The sequence below is a fragment of the Pieris brassicae genome, chromosome 7, assembly GCF_905147105.1.
Source record: "Pieris brassicae chromosome 7, ilPieBrab1.1, whole genome shotgun sequence".
NCBI lineage: Eukaryota > Metazoa > Arthropoda > Insecta > Lepidoptera > Pieridae > Pieris > Pieris brassicae.
This window is the reverse complement of record NC_059671.1, coordinates 16,554,905-16,571,341: the sequence shown is the minus strand read 5'-3', so window position 1 is coordinate 16,571,341 and position 16,437 is coordinate 16,554,905. Positions and strand designations below refer to the sequence as shown.

Sequence of the window (16,437 nt, the reverse complement as noted above, 5' to 3'; positions counted from 1 at the left end):
AAATCATGGCAAAACGACATTTGCCGAGTCAGCTAGTATGATATAGGTTTTAAATAGTTTATGGTAATATGTGCGTTCAAATTGAATCGGTTATCAAGTCACTCACTTAGAATTGTTTAGGAATCAATCAAAACTCTTCTGGACTTGTGTTATTTTCGCAATAAATGGACTGTGATGTGCGAGTGGTATATATAATTAAACCAAAACTATCGTAGTAATTTATATATTTTTATTGCCTATTATAAAAATTACACTTAAAAATAAGCCACTTAAGTCAATGGCGCTACAACCTTTTTAGGTCTGGGCCTCAGATTCTTTATCTGTTTCATGATCATTTGTTAATTGAATAGGCAAGTAGGTGATCAGCCCTCTGTGCTTGACACACACTGTCGACTTTTTGGGTCTAAGACAAGCCGGTTTCCTCACGATGTTTTCCTTCAAGTGCTAATGTTATGCGTACATAGAAAGAAAATACATTGGTGCCGGGCATCGAACCTACGACCTCAGGGATAAGAGTCGCATGCTGAAGCCACTAGGCCAACACTGCACTTAAAAATAACCCTATTAACTTTTTACATGTATTAATTGTCATTTTCTAATAGTTTTTATATAGCTATGTACCATAGTCATAGTCTCCATCATTTATATCTGGATTTACTCCAACATCTGATGTTGGCCAGCTAAACATGTTGTGATAAAATGGTATATATATATATATTTATCAAGAATGCTATTATTTAAGCGCCTGTTACATGTAAACTATTAACTGTGTTTCGCCAACAAATTCTCATGTATCATTGTATTAATTAAATGTGTAACTATCGTACTGATGAATGTCAATATTTAATAATGGATTACTTGACTCCGTATTGACGGATGAGATTGAGGCACCGTTCTCCCCCCACACCTTCTCTAGGGATCAAGACGTTCTAAAGGTGTTTATTCAGAAATACTGGCAGTGGTTTGGGACAGTTCGTCGAAAGAGTACAAAAATTTACTAAAAAAAGGAGAAGCACTGAAAAAACTGCCGCAAATTAAAAAAAACTAACATTTTACGTTAAATTTATAGGAAGGAACTCAAAAAAATACTAACCTCAAAACGTTCAAGAGCCAGCAGCAAGTCTTGTATATACCAAAGTCATGGGTTTTCCATATACCGGACAATATACTGACGTAATAAATATTGAACGTGTGGCTGGTGTATTAAACGGCGGAAACGAATAACCAAGTATGGGACGGTACTGATAATTTTTGTCAAATCTTTTAGAGTCAAAGCCAACATGAATCTTAACAATATATAATTTTTATTTAAACCGGAGCAGCCGTCAGAAAAAGATATAAATACTTAATATGTGGCCCAATATGTGGTCATAAACCTTGCAAGTCTTTGACTAATGTCGTTAATGTAATGAACGGCTATGACACAGTATTATTTGGTTTTAGAAATAGGTAACCGATTCAATTGGACTTGCGCTTTTGAAGGTTTAAAGTTTCAGAATTGGGAAACGGAATAGCCTCATTTTTAAATCAGTTGAAGTACTGAACTGAACTAATCTGGAATAATATTGAAATGGCATCAAAAGCCAACGAGTTACAATTTTTTAATTACAACGAATACGGGAGCTTGAGTTCTCGAGTTAGGTCAAATTATTGATAACAATTTATTTAATATCCTCTATGGCTGACAAATCATCGGATTTACATAGGCTACTACTATACTGCCAATTGTCAAACTCACATTTTAACTTGAGTCGTTTCTAATCTGTGATTATTTCTCTCTTTTTATGTTGACAGGTGTTTGAAATCGGTACTCGAGCCGATAAAATTTTTCAAAATGGTATTAAATCTAGATATTTCTTTAAAATCAAAGTTGAAATATTTTTTAATGTGCCCAGATTTTATAAATTGTGCTATATGGAATGGATCTATGTGGATATTTTTGTTTTTAACCAAATATAATTTATTATATTTTAGTCACTCGTCATCCCCGATAAGTTTCAACATATTCTTCGTATCATGAATACGAACATAGATGGAAAACGGAAAGTTATGTTTGCAATGACTGCGATCAAAGGAGTTGGGCGCAGATACTCCAACATTGTATTGAAAAAGGCAGATATCGACCTCGACAAGCGTGCTGGTGAATGTACCGAAGAAGAGGTAAACAAATACTTAGCAGCTTATAAGTGCTTATATTTATAACGTTTAATGAATGTTGATAATTTCACCTTACATACATATATAACTAAAAATTAATAATACAACAATAATCGTGAAGTGTTTGCTGTTTAGAGGTTATGTCTTGTTTATATATTGTAATTTTTCTATTGCAGGTTGAAAAAATTATTACTATTATGTCGAACCCCAGGCAATATAAAATTCCAGACTGGTTCTTGAATAGGCAAAAGGATATTGTTGATGGTAAATACAGTCAACTTACTTCCTCGAATTTGGACTCCAAGCTTCGTGATGATTTGGAGAGATTAAAGAAGATCCGTGCTCACAGGGGTATGCGTCACTATTGGGGCCTGCGTGTCCGTGGTCAACACACAAAGACCACTGGCAGACGTGGTAGAACTGTGGGTGTATCTAAGAAGAAGTAAACTAAATAAACATTTCTAAAAACTATCTGTAGTTTATTATTGTTAGATACCTAATTCAACTAAATTTTAAATGTATTCATCACTTATCTCATATACTATTTACACACTCAAATTAAATGTTTGATTACCAAATTGAAAGTACAATAGATTTAGTTAAATTATCTTGCTATAACTTGACTAATATATAAATGCAACTAAAGGTTGTTGTAGAATAATAGACTCGTAATATTTCCATTAATTTATTGAGTTGATCATGTCTTAAAAAAATATTTAATAAGTATTTTTCATGTAAAGAGAAACCCATATGAAAAAATAGTAAGTACCATTTTAGGATTATCAAATTTATTCATATTGTGCAATAATGACCATCATGTACACACCAGCCAGTAATGCTAAGATTTCCTTTATTGATTGTGATAGTTTATTTGATCCTTCTAATAATTCGGGTATAACTGAAACTGTTGCTATGTAGATAAATCCTCCAGCTGTAAAGGGAAGTATTAGAGATGACACAAGCCCTTCACTAGATCCTTGAAGATATATTGAAAGAAAAGTTCCTGATAATGCACCAAATGCAGTAAGTAATTGCAAAAACATTGCCTTTCTACGAGAGCATCCAGATTGCACAAGGATAGCAAAGTCACCAATTTCATGAGGTATTTCATGTAATAAAATAGTCACAGTAGTAATGAAGCCTATGCTCTCTCCAGCTATAAATGAAGCACCAATAGCTAATCCATCTGTAAAGTTATGTATGAAATCTGCAGCAAGGTTGAGATAGCCGGCAATTTTAATCTCCTCTTTTTTAGGTTTAGAAGCTTTCTTACTTTTATCATCTTTCTTCTTATCTGTTCCATGAGAATGGCCATGACCTCCACTAAACAATCTCATAGTTTTTTCCACAACAAGGAAAGTAATTATACCACCTAGAACACCAAGTCCAACAGTAATATCATGAGGTCCGTGTTCTTCATCATGAGAATGACTTCCACCATGTGAATGGCTGTGGCTATGTCCTCCATCACTTGTGCTTGAAATAAGAGCATGAGGTATGAGATGGAGGAATGCATCACCAAGGAGTCCTCCAGATGCAAAGGATAACAGTACCTTGAGTAATGGCTGCTTCTCTGCTGTTCCATCAATCGGAATGAAGAACAATATTAAAAATGGTACTATACTGATGAAAACTGTTGAACCAAGTGCCTTCACATATAAATCATAATTATCAGTCTTTTGGTTTGCAGTTTTTTGGTTTGCACCTTTACTATACTTCAATGCTGGGGGTTCATTAGAATGAGAATGTCCGAATACTGTAACTATAGAATAAGTTATTAAAACGAATATAACAAGTCCAAGTCTTAGTTGTTTTAGCATATTAAACATTATTATTTTTTTTCATCAATTTAATCATATAATTTTCACTGGTGACTAGCGAATGGTAATGGATCAGGTTAACGGACACGTAGGTCGTAAAATGTAAACCAATGTTAATGTAAGCTTCGGTAGAAGGAACTTGCCGTCGTTTTTTTATTTTTATCACTATCGGACAGAAATCAGAATCTACTCTATGTTAAATGCACAGATGAGTAATATGTTTACATTTCAAAAATGTAATGTGTGTGGTTTAATTAATACGTTTTATTGATTCTAATTTCGATAGAGTCGATAATTATCTTCTTTAATAATCAATACTAATAGTAAGATGTAATATTTATGAGTTATCTGTGGTTGCAAACACAAATTACATAGACTATGGTTACAAATCCTCTATTATAGAGGCAGGCGGTTGTAACTTGAAGTGTCTCATTGTCATTAGTCATTACTGTAAATGGCACACAATAAATTGAAGTGATAGTGACCGACTCAAATGATACAGACTAGTGTTTGGACTAGTGCTATGATATCCTCTTAAATATCAGCAGTTGTAGGAGAGAAGTTTATTTAAAAATTTGTTACAGTAAAAATGGATAATACTGAAAGCAGCTCTGCAGGGACACCAACTTCATGGTGTCATCCTGCACATCGAGTTCATAGATTTTTTGCATTGTTACTTATGTGTTTCCTTTGTTTTGGTAAGATTTACTATAGCTATTATTCTAGATCTGTTACAATATCTAACATCCAATTATGAACAAAAATTATAAATTTTCTGTGTATGATTTTGTTAAGCTTTACATATTCTCTATCCCAAATATACAAGTAATAGCAAAGTAATATTTTCCATAATTGTAATTTATGTAAAATAATATACACTAGGACTGCAAGTAATCATTCTCATGTGTGTTTTGTGGTAAAAGATTTTTTTTATATGAGCAAGTAGATGATCAGCATTCATAGCCTTTTTAACTCTAATTTAAATCCAGGCCTCCGGGACCTTGATTAAACTTCCACTCCAGTCTAGAGGCCAAGATTAATTTAATGAATTTTATAAAAAAAATAATTTAAAAAATGTTCTTAATGAAACTAATCTTCAATTATATATCAATATTTTTTCAGGATCTTACTTTTGCTATGATACTCCAGGAGCATTAGCTGACAATTTCAAGGGAGATTCACATTTAAATACATCTCAATTTGCATTGCTCTATTCTATCTATTCATGGCCTAATGTGGTGTTATGTTTCATTGGTGGCTATCTTATTGATAGGTACATATGTTATAATATTCCATCTGTTTATGATTCATAACTTTATCAAACTTGTTGTTGCTAACAGCACTTTGTTTCATTCCTTAAACAAAGTTATGATAACATTAATTTATATTCAAGTAAAATTGTAATAATGTGCCATTTTCTACTCTGTATAATTTCATGCCACAGAAATAAATTTTAGTTTTAAGGTTACAATAATTTGCATACAGATGCAATAGTTACTTAATGGTCAATGTTATTTATACTAAACTTATTTTGTCTATGATTGTCCCATGGTATGGGGTGTTTGGTTAATTGATAATTTTGTATGCATGTAGATGCTTACCAAGAGTAAAGTATTTCTCAAATCATGGAAACAATTATTCTTTTGTTGGGCATTGTCTCCAGAAGCTAGGTCTAGTATATATTGCATCTGTTTTTCCAAATAATCTATGGAAATAGCTATGTTGTTTTATGATATTATAAATGCATCATTACTTTACAGGTATTTTGGAGTAAGACTCGGAACAGTAATATATATGTCAATATTGTTTACTGGAGCTATTTTGTTTGCACTAGGTGTCTATATTAACAAGTTTTGGCTTATGATTCTTGGCAGATTTGTTTTTGGGTAAGTGAGATCTGTAAAAGCTTCAGTGTTGAATTAAAGTAAGACCTGATATTAAAAATACAGAATCATAAGCATACGCAGCCTATATTTGCATGTGTTTATAATTTGATGTTTGATAATATTTAAAGTAAAGCAAATTGTAGTATCCCTGTGGGTCAACCAACCTAAAGCAATAATTCAGTAGCATGTACGAGTTGTTCACCATGTGTATTAACTGCTTGGGTATAAACATGGAATACTCTGTATACTGTAGCAAAGATATTGTTAGACCTCAATTTGGAGCTCGGTTATTAACCAAATGCAAATGTTTGCAATTATATGTATTAATTTTATTTCAGTATAGGAGGAGAATCCCTTCAAGTAGCTGTGAATAACTATGTGGTACTTTGGTTCAAAGGAAAAGAATTGAATATGGTGTTTGGACTACAACTGTCATTCTCTAGATTTGGCAGTACAGTTAACTTTTGGGTTATGGAACCAATCTACCATTGGGTTGCAAATTACTATGGAGGTTATGAGCGCTTGGGTGTTACATTATTCATTGGTATGTTTTAATTTTTATATGAAAACTGTACAAAAAAATTATTACCATTGGTTATCGATATTGGACACCCGTTAACTGTTGAAGATAACAAGAAGATATTATTGTAGATCATTATTTATAAAAAAAACCATCTTTTTTTAGCTTCAATGACATGTTTGGGGTCACTTTTATGCGGTCTGATACTCGGATTTATGGATTACAGAGCAGAAAAGATATTGGAGAGAAGTGAGCAGCATTCCAATGAGCCACCATTCCGAATGCGTGATATTCTTAATTTTAAGACTGTGTATTGGCTACTTTCCATAATCTGTGTTGCATATTATGTAGCAATATTTCCATTTATTGCTTTAGGAAAGTAAGTACTACATTTTATATATATTCACTGCTGGTCTTTCAATGACTTCAGTATCACATTTCTTAATCTCCACATTAATTTATTATTGATGCAAATATACATTTCAATACTTACTTGTCTGTGGAAATGCTTTAGAGTTTAGCAACAGTACTTGGTGTCTGTCATGAGTGTCATGTATAATGTGGCGATCTAGTCGTGCGACAACTACAGTCTTGCTGTCACCTTCATTATGCAAGAAGACTGGTGTGGCAGCCATACCAACTAATTTTATTATTTTTTAAGTGTCATTACATTTCCTCACAAAAATGATATAGATATTTAATTTTTAGACCCAACTAGGTCCAACGTGTCATAACCACAATGCTCGACTGAATACTCAATCAGAACTAAGCTGCGTTCCCTGAACGCACTGTCCAATGTCAAGATAGCGCCTCGACCGCACTCGAGGCATTTGCATTTCCTCGGCTCTGATTGGTTGTAACAATATTCGTACGTTATTATTCGTTAAGTAATGACTTATGAAACCATTAAATAGTAACAAATCGAAATCAATTATTAACCAAAGCAACAATAGAAATCAACGGCCAATTGACTCGAACAGAACATTTCCTGATAATCGGAGCATTCCCTGACATATAACATTACAAATAAATTATTCCATTTCTTTTTGAATACAGGTTGTTCTTTGAAAGAAAATTCGATTTCAACCCACAAGAAGCGAACACAGTGAACTCTATGGTATATTTTCTGTCCGCCGCATTAAGTCCCTTCTTTGGTATTCTAATAGACAAAACTGGACGTAACGTTATGTGGGTTATTTTGAGTATAATAACCACCATTGGTTCTCATTTCCTGCTAGCTTTCACATTTGTGAACCCCTATGTTGGAGTGGTGAGTATATTCAATGATCTTTTATAAAAATAAAACATAGTTTGGCTTCATATAGTCTCGTATTGTATTAAGTAAGTTCAGTTCATCACAGAGATTATTTCGACTGAATTAAACAAAAGTAATGTAAGTTGTGTTATATACTAAATAAGACAAATGTTATTGAAAATTAACAGTTCTAACCATACAACTAGCGCCACCCAGTGACAATAAAACATTGTATTTAACGTTGTATAAAGTTACTCGTTGTTTTCAATTATAAATTATAGTTTTGCTCTTTAATCGAATTTTGTTCTATGAGACCGTTGTTACTTTGGGCATCAACATTTGACCGCATTTGTTAACATGGATACTATGTTACATTTGACGTTTTTTAAAATTGAAATAAACTCACCCTTTACCGATTATAAATGCTCGAGTAAAAACATAATTTTAATACAAACTAATAAGTATTTCAAATATTTGTCACTAATGTAGTGAGTTAACTTAAACAAAATTATTTATATCCGATATTGACATAGGTTGTTTAATATTTTGACATTTGTTTAAACAATTCCGCGCATTCTATTTATTAATGAATAAAAAAATAATATTTTCTCGTAGAATAGTGTACATGTGTATGGTTCATTGAACTTTGATCACTTGTATAGATTCACCCAATCTATACAAATAAAATTATAAAAATACATTCTGTAATATGATTTTTGCGTCTGTTCACTAGTCATATTTCCTTATGAATAAATTTTTGGAGATATTCAAGATTTTTTTTCCAAAAACCCGCATGAATTCCTATTATAAGTAACTAGTATGTGACGTTTCCAGGGGAATTTTTAACATAACTTGTACGGAAATACTAAATTTTGAATAAATTCAAAGAAAACCTTCCGTTATTACATTTTTTTTAACTTTGACACGATGCTTTCGTCACCGCACGAGTTTTACTACGCATAGAGTAAGGACTATTACATACTCTATAAACGTCAATTATTATAATTTTCAGATGTCACTAGGGGTGTCGTACTCACTTTTAGCGAGTGGACTTTGGCCATTGGTTGCCATGATTGTTCCTGAATCTCAGTTGGGAACTGCGTATGGGATGTGAGTGTGCTATTTTTTTGGGGTATGGGGCAGGTTTACTGATAACTTTTCTTTAGTAGTACCTCAAAAGATTTACATATGACCTCACGTAAGAGGTTTCCCACGTAACCCTTCTAAAGATACTGTGGGAACTGAAAAGTCTTTACACGTATTCTTTAGTTGTCATTTTTTATTTAATTTTCTAGTTCTATCATTAGCTATACAATAACACATTGCATGTCGATTAAAAGGAAATACACGTTTAAGCACATAAAAAATAGAACAAAAATTATAATTATATAGAAATCCTGCTTTGCCTTATATATCTTACTTGTTAACCTCTTCTCATTCATACATTCTACATGGCCAAACCACGTAAGATTTCCCTTGTAAGATCTCCTTTGTGTGGGTTACACCACACATACTTAACGCTCTCTATTATTGATTAACTTCTTATTTTTTTATAATGGAACAACTATAGATGCTAAGTTATAAGAATTAGGTCACTTACACAGTACATATATGTACTTTATTTTGTTTATTAGTTAAAAATGTATTTTCCAGATGTCAAGCAGTACAAAACTTGGGACTCGCCACTGTAATTATTTTGGCTGGTGTTGTTGTTGATAAATATGGATACCTTATGTTGGAGATGTTTTTCCTGGGATGTCTTTTCAGTAAGTTTGCAAGCCAAACAGCATCAATATAAACTTCTTCGCTTCTCGATTTTCCACGCTAATCGCTTCCGCCCATTGCTTAAAAATAGACGCCAGCACAAGATATTTTAACTACTAATATTTGAATAATTGGCTAAATTCAATATCGCCAATTATTTCTGACGTGAAACATTAAAATTTTGAATATTATATTATTGATAAGTCAAATTAACCAAAATCGAGTACTCTTCGTTTTGACGGTTTAGGAAGTTTTAACGTAAAATTGTGTGACATTAGTATATCTATAACATAACCCACTCCCCACGTATTGGTCTACGTGGAACCTGCTGCCCCCTGAGGTATTTCCGAACCAATTCGACGAGCCAAACGTAGGTCTTTAACCAAGAACAGTACATATATGTTATATACTTTTACAGTCGCATTGATCGCTGCCGTACTTATTTATATCGTGGACTCGGCCAATTCTGGTGTACTTAATTTATCGCCTCAGGAACGGGAGGTGTTGAAAACGTGAGTACTTTTTAAACGACTTTCAAAAGAGGTTGTATGTTTGATCCATATGATATCTATATAACCCCGTAAAAATTATGAAAAAATATAATACATTTATAAGTAATTTGTTGGTTAACTACATAAATAAATTTTATTTTAGGGCTACAATACAAACAGACGAGCGAGCGAATCTCTTAGATCACGAGAGTTCAGACCCTGATGAAGAAGCCAGACCTTCAGAAGATGAGAGGGACAGTGTGTTGACACAATCAGACAGGATTCGAAGTCGATACATTTCGCATATATTACCCAATACTAATATTCCAGATAGACCATAAGGAGGCGACTTTCAACGACGTTAAATGACCTGTGTGAATGAAATGTTTTAGATCCCGATATAATGGCATCAGTCCATTGAATTAAATACCCGTAATATTCTTGTATATGCGTAAAATTTGTATGTGACTCCTTAATCCTAGGAAGCTATTTCAAAGACCTAAACAATATGTTATCTTAAGTAAGGCAGTCCTAATATTATTAAGATTTCTTATTATTAAGGGTACGAAACCTCACGAAGGTCATCGGCGCCTTCAATCAAAAATATATTTAAAGAATCTGACTTGTCTAATTGAGAAAGGGCGCGGGACTTTGACGCGCACTTAAACTTATATAGACACAAATTGTAATTAAACTTAGCTGGAATTAAGAGACAAGTTTCTATGTCTTTGAAAAAAGAATTCTAATGTTTTATTGACTTTGACAGTTAATAGATATTTTGACAGAACAAAACATGTTATGAATTGACCGATTGACAGACATCAACGGCTTGGTTATAAAACATAGACTAAACTTTGTCTTTTGAATTCTTGGTTCTCATATCCGTGGGAATATGGTTGTTTACGTTTATTCGTTTTATAATAAAGCCGAAAATATAGGAAGGAAGATTTTTTGTGTCAAACTACTAGTATTCACCAAAATGTTTCTACTATACTATTTTTGTGATAATTTTTAACCAGCATTCTGGTACATTTCTGATTATTTTGTATTAAACGTTTTTTTTTAATTTAATAAGGGCAAGTGACTGGAATAATTTTGACTTGTTAAAGGTATTTTTATTTTTTTATAGACTAGATATTCTACATATATTAACGAATTTATACTAACTAAAATTTTATTTTTCTGACTATTATTACAAATCTAAAATATATGTTATGAATTAGATAATATTGTAAATATATTAATGTGTATATTAGTTACGAAGTATCCTATGTAGAATTAATGTTAAACAAAATATATAATTTTTAATAAATGCGTATGAAATAAATATGGTTTTATTTGTCGTCAAAATTGACTTGGCAGACTCCAGTATTAAAATTAACGAATGTGGTAATAATTTAAATAATAAATATAATAAAACCCTTTAATTTAGATTTATTAACCATTAAACACTTTCCATTTCAATCCTCTTCTAGTATATCTGTGTTCCCTTTTTGGTAAAGGGTTCCTCCAAATCTTAGTATTCCTCTGTGCACTGTGCCACTCTCTGCCTGTTGTTTCTTGTTGCCTCTTTTTCGTTTGCTGTACCGTGGGCACCAGTTTAGTAGGTAGATTTGCTCCACTTTTCTGTTCTTTTATTTCCACTTTAGGTTATTTATTGCTATTGTAACATCTGTTACCTTAGTTATTTTTCTTAAGGCTGTATTATTTATTTTGTCTCTTTTCTTCCTTATCATACATCGTTCCATCGGTCTTTGACACACCTGTATCTTGTATGCTGCGCTTTAGTAGGCGTAGTAGTAAGTTTGAAATCCATATGTTAATACAGGTAGTATACAAGTATTAAAGAGCTTTTTTTTAATACCACGCTAATATTAAATAATTTAAATCATACACAAAAACAAATAAAACTTTATTTGTAAACGTCTTCATATTTTTAGTAACAAAGAAATTAATAACATGAGCGATTTCAATATAAGTTATTTTTTAACGTTTGTTATTTATCGTTTTCGAATATATTCAATAATAATTCTTATCCTGCTAATAATGAAACACATTTATGTTATAAATATATTCTGATTTAACATTGAGGCTTGTATGTTTTATATAAGCTGTTGGTTACCTAAATAAATAACTAACTAAATTGTTGCTGTCTTACCGTATTAATTTTTTTTTAATTACCTTTTTACTTAATAATTATACAATATCGAATCCAATCTCTTTACTAATACCATCTAATGGCATATGTTAGTTTCGTTATAGTGTTATGCATTATCGTAGCAGTGACGCCGCATGAACTTGGAAAAGTGCATATTAATAATAATCATATAACTAGAAGACAAAATTGCTATTGGTAGCTTGTCATAATAGACTTTTAGCTGTGAATAACATAGCAAAAGTCAGATTGTCAGTTAGGCATTTTATTAAAAGTTAACAGATTTCGTACATATTTTTAAATCGCAATTCTCCAGTAATTGATTTATATATTTTTATATCTCGATTACAAATTTTTGTATACATGAAAGGCCTAAGCGAGTATCTTGTTTTTATCTATCAAGTGAAAAAAACCTAGTTACAGACAATTAGTTCAAGGGCGTATTAATAAGCTTTAAGGTTAAGTTCATTAGCGATATTGCCGCTCGATATGTCAGAAATTATTCTACATTAACGAGACACTGTTCGTTTAAACTTTAGTTACCACAACACATAAAACTAGTGTAGTAATAGTGAGTGGAAAATCACAAATTTACACGGCAATATTGACTAAAAATGCTTAAAGATATAAACCTAGTTAGAGTCTATCTTAGTTTTCTACCATTATATATAACTATATCTATGATTTAAAAGCAAAATACTATCTGACCACAACACATTTAAATAAACATTATTTAATAGATTTATGTAAATATTGTAATATTTTGCGTTTATATACGTTATAGAACTTTACTAAAATTGTGAAATAGGAACAAAATAACAACGTTTAAAACCTTGCTACTCCAAGTAAATGACGCTAAATTATCTGCTTTGTATGGTTATTATAAAAATATAGAGTATTTCAAGTAACGTCGAAAATTTCTTCAAAAACAGTATTTCTAGTTACAAAAAAAAAATCAGTATTGTTAGAAATAAAATCTGTTACAATCTATAAAAACCAAAAGACCAACACAATACAACAATAACATTTTATGAGCCTGGCTTATTATTCTATTTTAGCTTTTCTTGGCTAAAATGTTTTGAAGCTATAATTGTTGAAGGTTCGTCCCGGGTATGTCACATAATATTTTAACCTTAAAAACTTGACACCCCAGATGCGAACTCTTTTTATATCTCTTAGAAAATCTATCTCCACTTAATACTTAATATCTCTATGTTATCAAGAACATATATATAGAATTTCTTTAATAACTTAAATAATTTATATCTTTTGTAGCAATCTAAACAATGAGGTACCATCCAAAAAATAAAAAAGTAATTAGAATCATTACGAGGCGCCGAACACTAAAACCAATAAGTCATCTTGAGGCTGCCGTCGTGGTCTCGCTGGGTTTCAAGTATGCTCGCCTGGCGTACCAACTTTCTCATGGAACTCCGTCTAACCGGTCGAAGATCTGATACTTCATCTTCCATTATTGGAGCTTGGGTCAGCTCCAATTGATCCAAGTTCTCATAAGAATCGCCTTCTGATTCCACTTGTCTGCAAAATATATAGTACTAAATGCACCAGTTTTTATCGTTTGCCTGTTTCTGTTTTTTTATTAGGGAGAAATATAGTATTTTTGCCTCATTTCTTAAAAGAAAATTAATAAGTAAAAGTATTTAAAAAATCATTATGGCACTGACGTACATTCTTAAAGTTTATAGATTCCAGTTGCTTACAATGTGGTAAATTGTACGATAATAAAGGAATCTCTTATAAATATAGACCTGTCAATAACCACCCACTCGTAATATATCTACGTTGTGTAAGCATTACGTATGTTTGTTTGTACATATTATTACTCGTATATCTCAAAATTAAATCAAATAAAATTTTTGCATTTTTCGATTAAACTGAAAATAGATTTTGATGTAATTCGTTGCCTCACATTACCTGGGTCCTCCGCAACTCCAGCAATCTTTATACGTCCAATCTTTGCCAATTTCCTCGCCCTCCTCAGCGGTTTGTGGTAGTGACGTGTGTAGAGTTTCTGGTAACCGGAGTGCTGTTAAACCTCCAACAACTGATAATGCCCCCATCAAAACTAATGGCAGTACTAAGTTGTTTGTACCCTGTTTAGAAAAGTAAATATATATTTATTGAATAGATGATTATCAAAAGTTGTATTGTGAAAGGAAAAATAATAATATGGACAGGATTTTTACACTACCTATTTACACTTTATTGTATTGTAATAGGTACAGACCTACTCAACAAAACTCTACCTACTTCCAATAAGACTTTATGTATAAGTATATATCAAAAACACCTTTCTTGTGAATAATGAAATATCAGCGTTCTTACCAAGTAATTTATGAAAGGTATTATTATTAAACCAAGACCTCCGATGTACGCCGAAGTACCGATGCCAACACCTCTCAACTCTGTCGGGTATAATTCTCCCGCATACGGGTAAATGATTAAGAATGATGCGGATATAAAACATTTCGATATCAAATAGAGTATCAGCGTTTCATTTTCAGCATCTAAAAACAGAACAGAGATTGTATTTGTTTTTTCTAGCATTTGTATAGTTTAAGGGCTTGTTTGTTTTATTACCATTTGGTAAAAGTACAGTGACCATGCAAAAAATTCCGCTGATAACCATTGATAAGCACAGAGGCCAGCGTCGGCCTACCTTATCCATGAGTATCCAGCAAACTATGTAACTAGGAATTTCCACTGCTGACGACAAGAAAAAACTCATATATTGATTGCTACCAATAGCTGGTCCATAATAGCTAAGGCCGACGTACACCATTTCAGAAGCGCACCAGTTTAACGTTATCAAAATCGTCTTAAGTCGCATATTAGGAGTCTTGCATAATGAAAATGCGTTCGCATTTTTAGTTTCTTTCACGCCGTGTTCCTTTTGTTCTAGAACCTGTTTTTGGAGCTTAGTTGTGAATTCTTCTGGTAAATGTTTGCCGTTTACTCTCGCTATTGTTTTTAAAATGTTGTTAGCCTCCTCCAGTCTATCTTTCATTAGTAGCCATCTAGGAGATTCCGGTAGAACAAACCAATATAGATAGTAAAAAAAGAATGGAACGGATGTGGCTAAAGCCAGAGATCGCCAATCACGAAGTACGTACGTCACGCCGGATAATAATATTAATCCAAGCGTATAAAATATGCAGGTCATTACAGTAACAAATGATCTATAGTTAGGTCCTGCTAGTTCTAGAGCTGAAACGATAGTGATATATGAGAATTAAATACAAACGTTATTATTTAGGAGTATATTAATATGTACTCACAAATTATAAAAGGTATTTGATAAACAGCGGGAATTGTTAATCCGACAATAATCCTTGCTACAACCCAAAACCAATATTCGTGTGCATATGCAGTCATAATACTGCCAAGTAATAGTGTTGATAGGCATGCAAAGAATGATTTCTTTCTTCCGATACGGTCGTTTAAAATGCCAAACGAATATACTCCTACAGGTCCTCCTACATTTAATGCTACTAATCCAAGAGTTGGGTAAACATCATAGTCACAAACTAAATCGAACTGAAATCAAGATATACAATATTAAGCTAAATTTATACAGACTATAGTAAGTGGATATCAAAACTAAAAAGTGAAAAAGCGTTAATAAAATCAAATACTTACATCTATTACAACAGAGGATATTACTTCGGACCTATCATATTCATAGCCATCCAGGCAGGGCTCTAATGGCCAACTCTCATTAAAATGTATCGACTTATTTAATTCGAAAATTTCAGTCCAATTTACAGAATACCGCATACAACTTTCATAAGTAGAATTGTCTTCTGCCTGAAATTTGTTAATTTGCTGTTCTGTTAAGATGTATATAATAACATAATCCGCAATTTGTGTTTATATAAGGATTTTTTTACCTTTTTTGGGATCGACATCATTTTACGTTCCGCCAACGAAAAATTACTTAACTGTGGCACTAGACACCAGTGATCTGGAGTGTCTGTCATAAACAGTTGATTGAATGCACAAAACCCACAAGGTAGACAGGCAGGCAAACATACTAGCCATAACAGGCACTTCTGGTACAATCCAAATTCACCAATCTTCGGGAGCAAATCATCTAAATCTATTCCATCGTCGTGTGCCGGCTTTGCCTTAAAATAGTCACATGAAGCAATAAAATTTACACAAATTTAACTTAAAAAAAAAACAATTGAGAGTGAAAGTTCTGTACCGGTGTACTTTGAGCGTAGCTTTCTTGGTCTAAAATACGTTCGTTCATTTTTCTGTACGTTTTGCCCGCGTAAAGTCTGATTTGGATAAAAGCGACTGAGGTATATTCATGACTAGCTAAGCTACCTTGGTATTGGCCGAAGCCTTAGAGTATTAATCTAA

At 32.4% G+C, this 16,437-nt stretch overlaps 4 protein-coding genes across 4 annotated transcripts; 2 read left to right on the top strand and 2 right to left on the bottom strand.

Moving 5' to 3' along the window:
- The first annotated feature begins 1,733 nt into the window (after positions 1-1,733).
- Positions 1,734-2,628, top strand: LOC123711793 (40S ribosomal protein S18). The gene is made up of 3 exons (XM_045664586.1): positions 1,734-1,837; positions 1,975-2,160; positions 2,334-2,628. Exons 1-3 carry the CDS (start codon positions 1,835-1,837, stop codon positions 2,601-2,603), a joined length of 459 nt encoding a protein of 152 aa, XP_045520542.1. The 5' UTR covers positions 1,734-1,834; the 3' UTR covers positions 2,604-2,628.
- A 200-nt stretch (positions 2,629-2,828) lies between these two features.
- On the bottom strand, positions 2,829-4,271 carry LOC123712425 (protein catecholamines up). The gene has a single exon (XM_045665504.1). The coding sequence runs from the start codon at positions 3,984-3,986 to the stop codon at positions 2,946-2,948; it is 1,041 nt and encodes a 346-aa protein (XP_045521460.1). The 5' UTR covers positions 3,987-4,271; the 3' UTR covers positions 2,829-2,945.
- A 147-nt stretch (positions 4,272-4,418) lies between these two features.
- LOC123712007 (major facilitator superfamily domain-containing protein 1-like) lies at positions 4,419-10,264 on the top strand. Its single transcript, XM_045664909.1, has 10 exons — positions 4,419-4,675; positions 5,100-5,250; positions 5,738-5,863; positions 6,202-6,407; positions 6,549-6,762; positions 7,440-7,653; positions 8,651-8,748; positions 9,292-9,404; positions 9,821-9,914; positions 10,057-10,264. Exons 1-10 carry the CDS (start codon positions 4,567-4,569, stop codon positions 10,232-10,234), a joined length of 1,503 nt encoding a protein of 500 aa, XP_045520865.1. The 5' UTR covers positions 4,419-4,566; the 3' UTR covers positions 10,235-10,264.
- Positions 10,265-11,918: 1,654 nt separating this feature from the next.
- LOC123711907 (carcinine transporter) lies at positions 11,919-16,351 on the bottom strand. Its single transcript, XM_045664760.1, has 8 exons — positions 16,277-16,351; positions 15,960-16,196; positions 15,709-15,876; positions 15,348-15,606; positions 14,650-15,276; positions 14,395-14,576; positions 13,984-14,162; positions 11,919-13,587 (listed from the first exon to the last, which is right to left on the bottom strand). Exons 1-8 carry the CDS (start codon positions 16,322-16,324, stop codon positions 13,392-13,394), a joined length of 1,896 nt encoding a protein of 631 aa, XP_045520716.1. The 5' UTR covers positions 16,325-16,351; the 3' UTR covers positions 11,919-13,391.
- Positions 16,352-16,437: the final 86 nt, after the last annotated feature.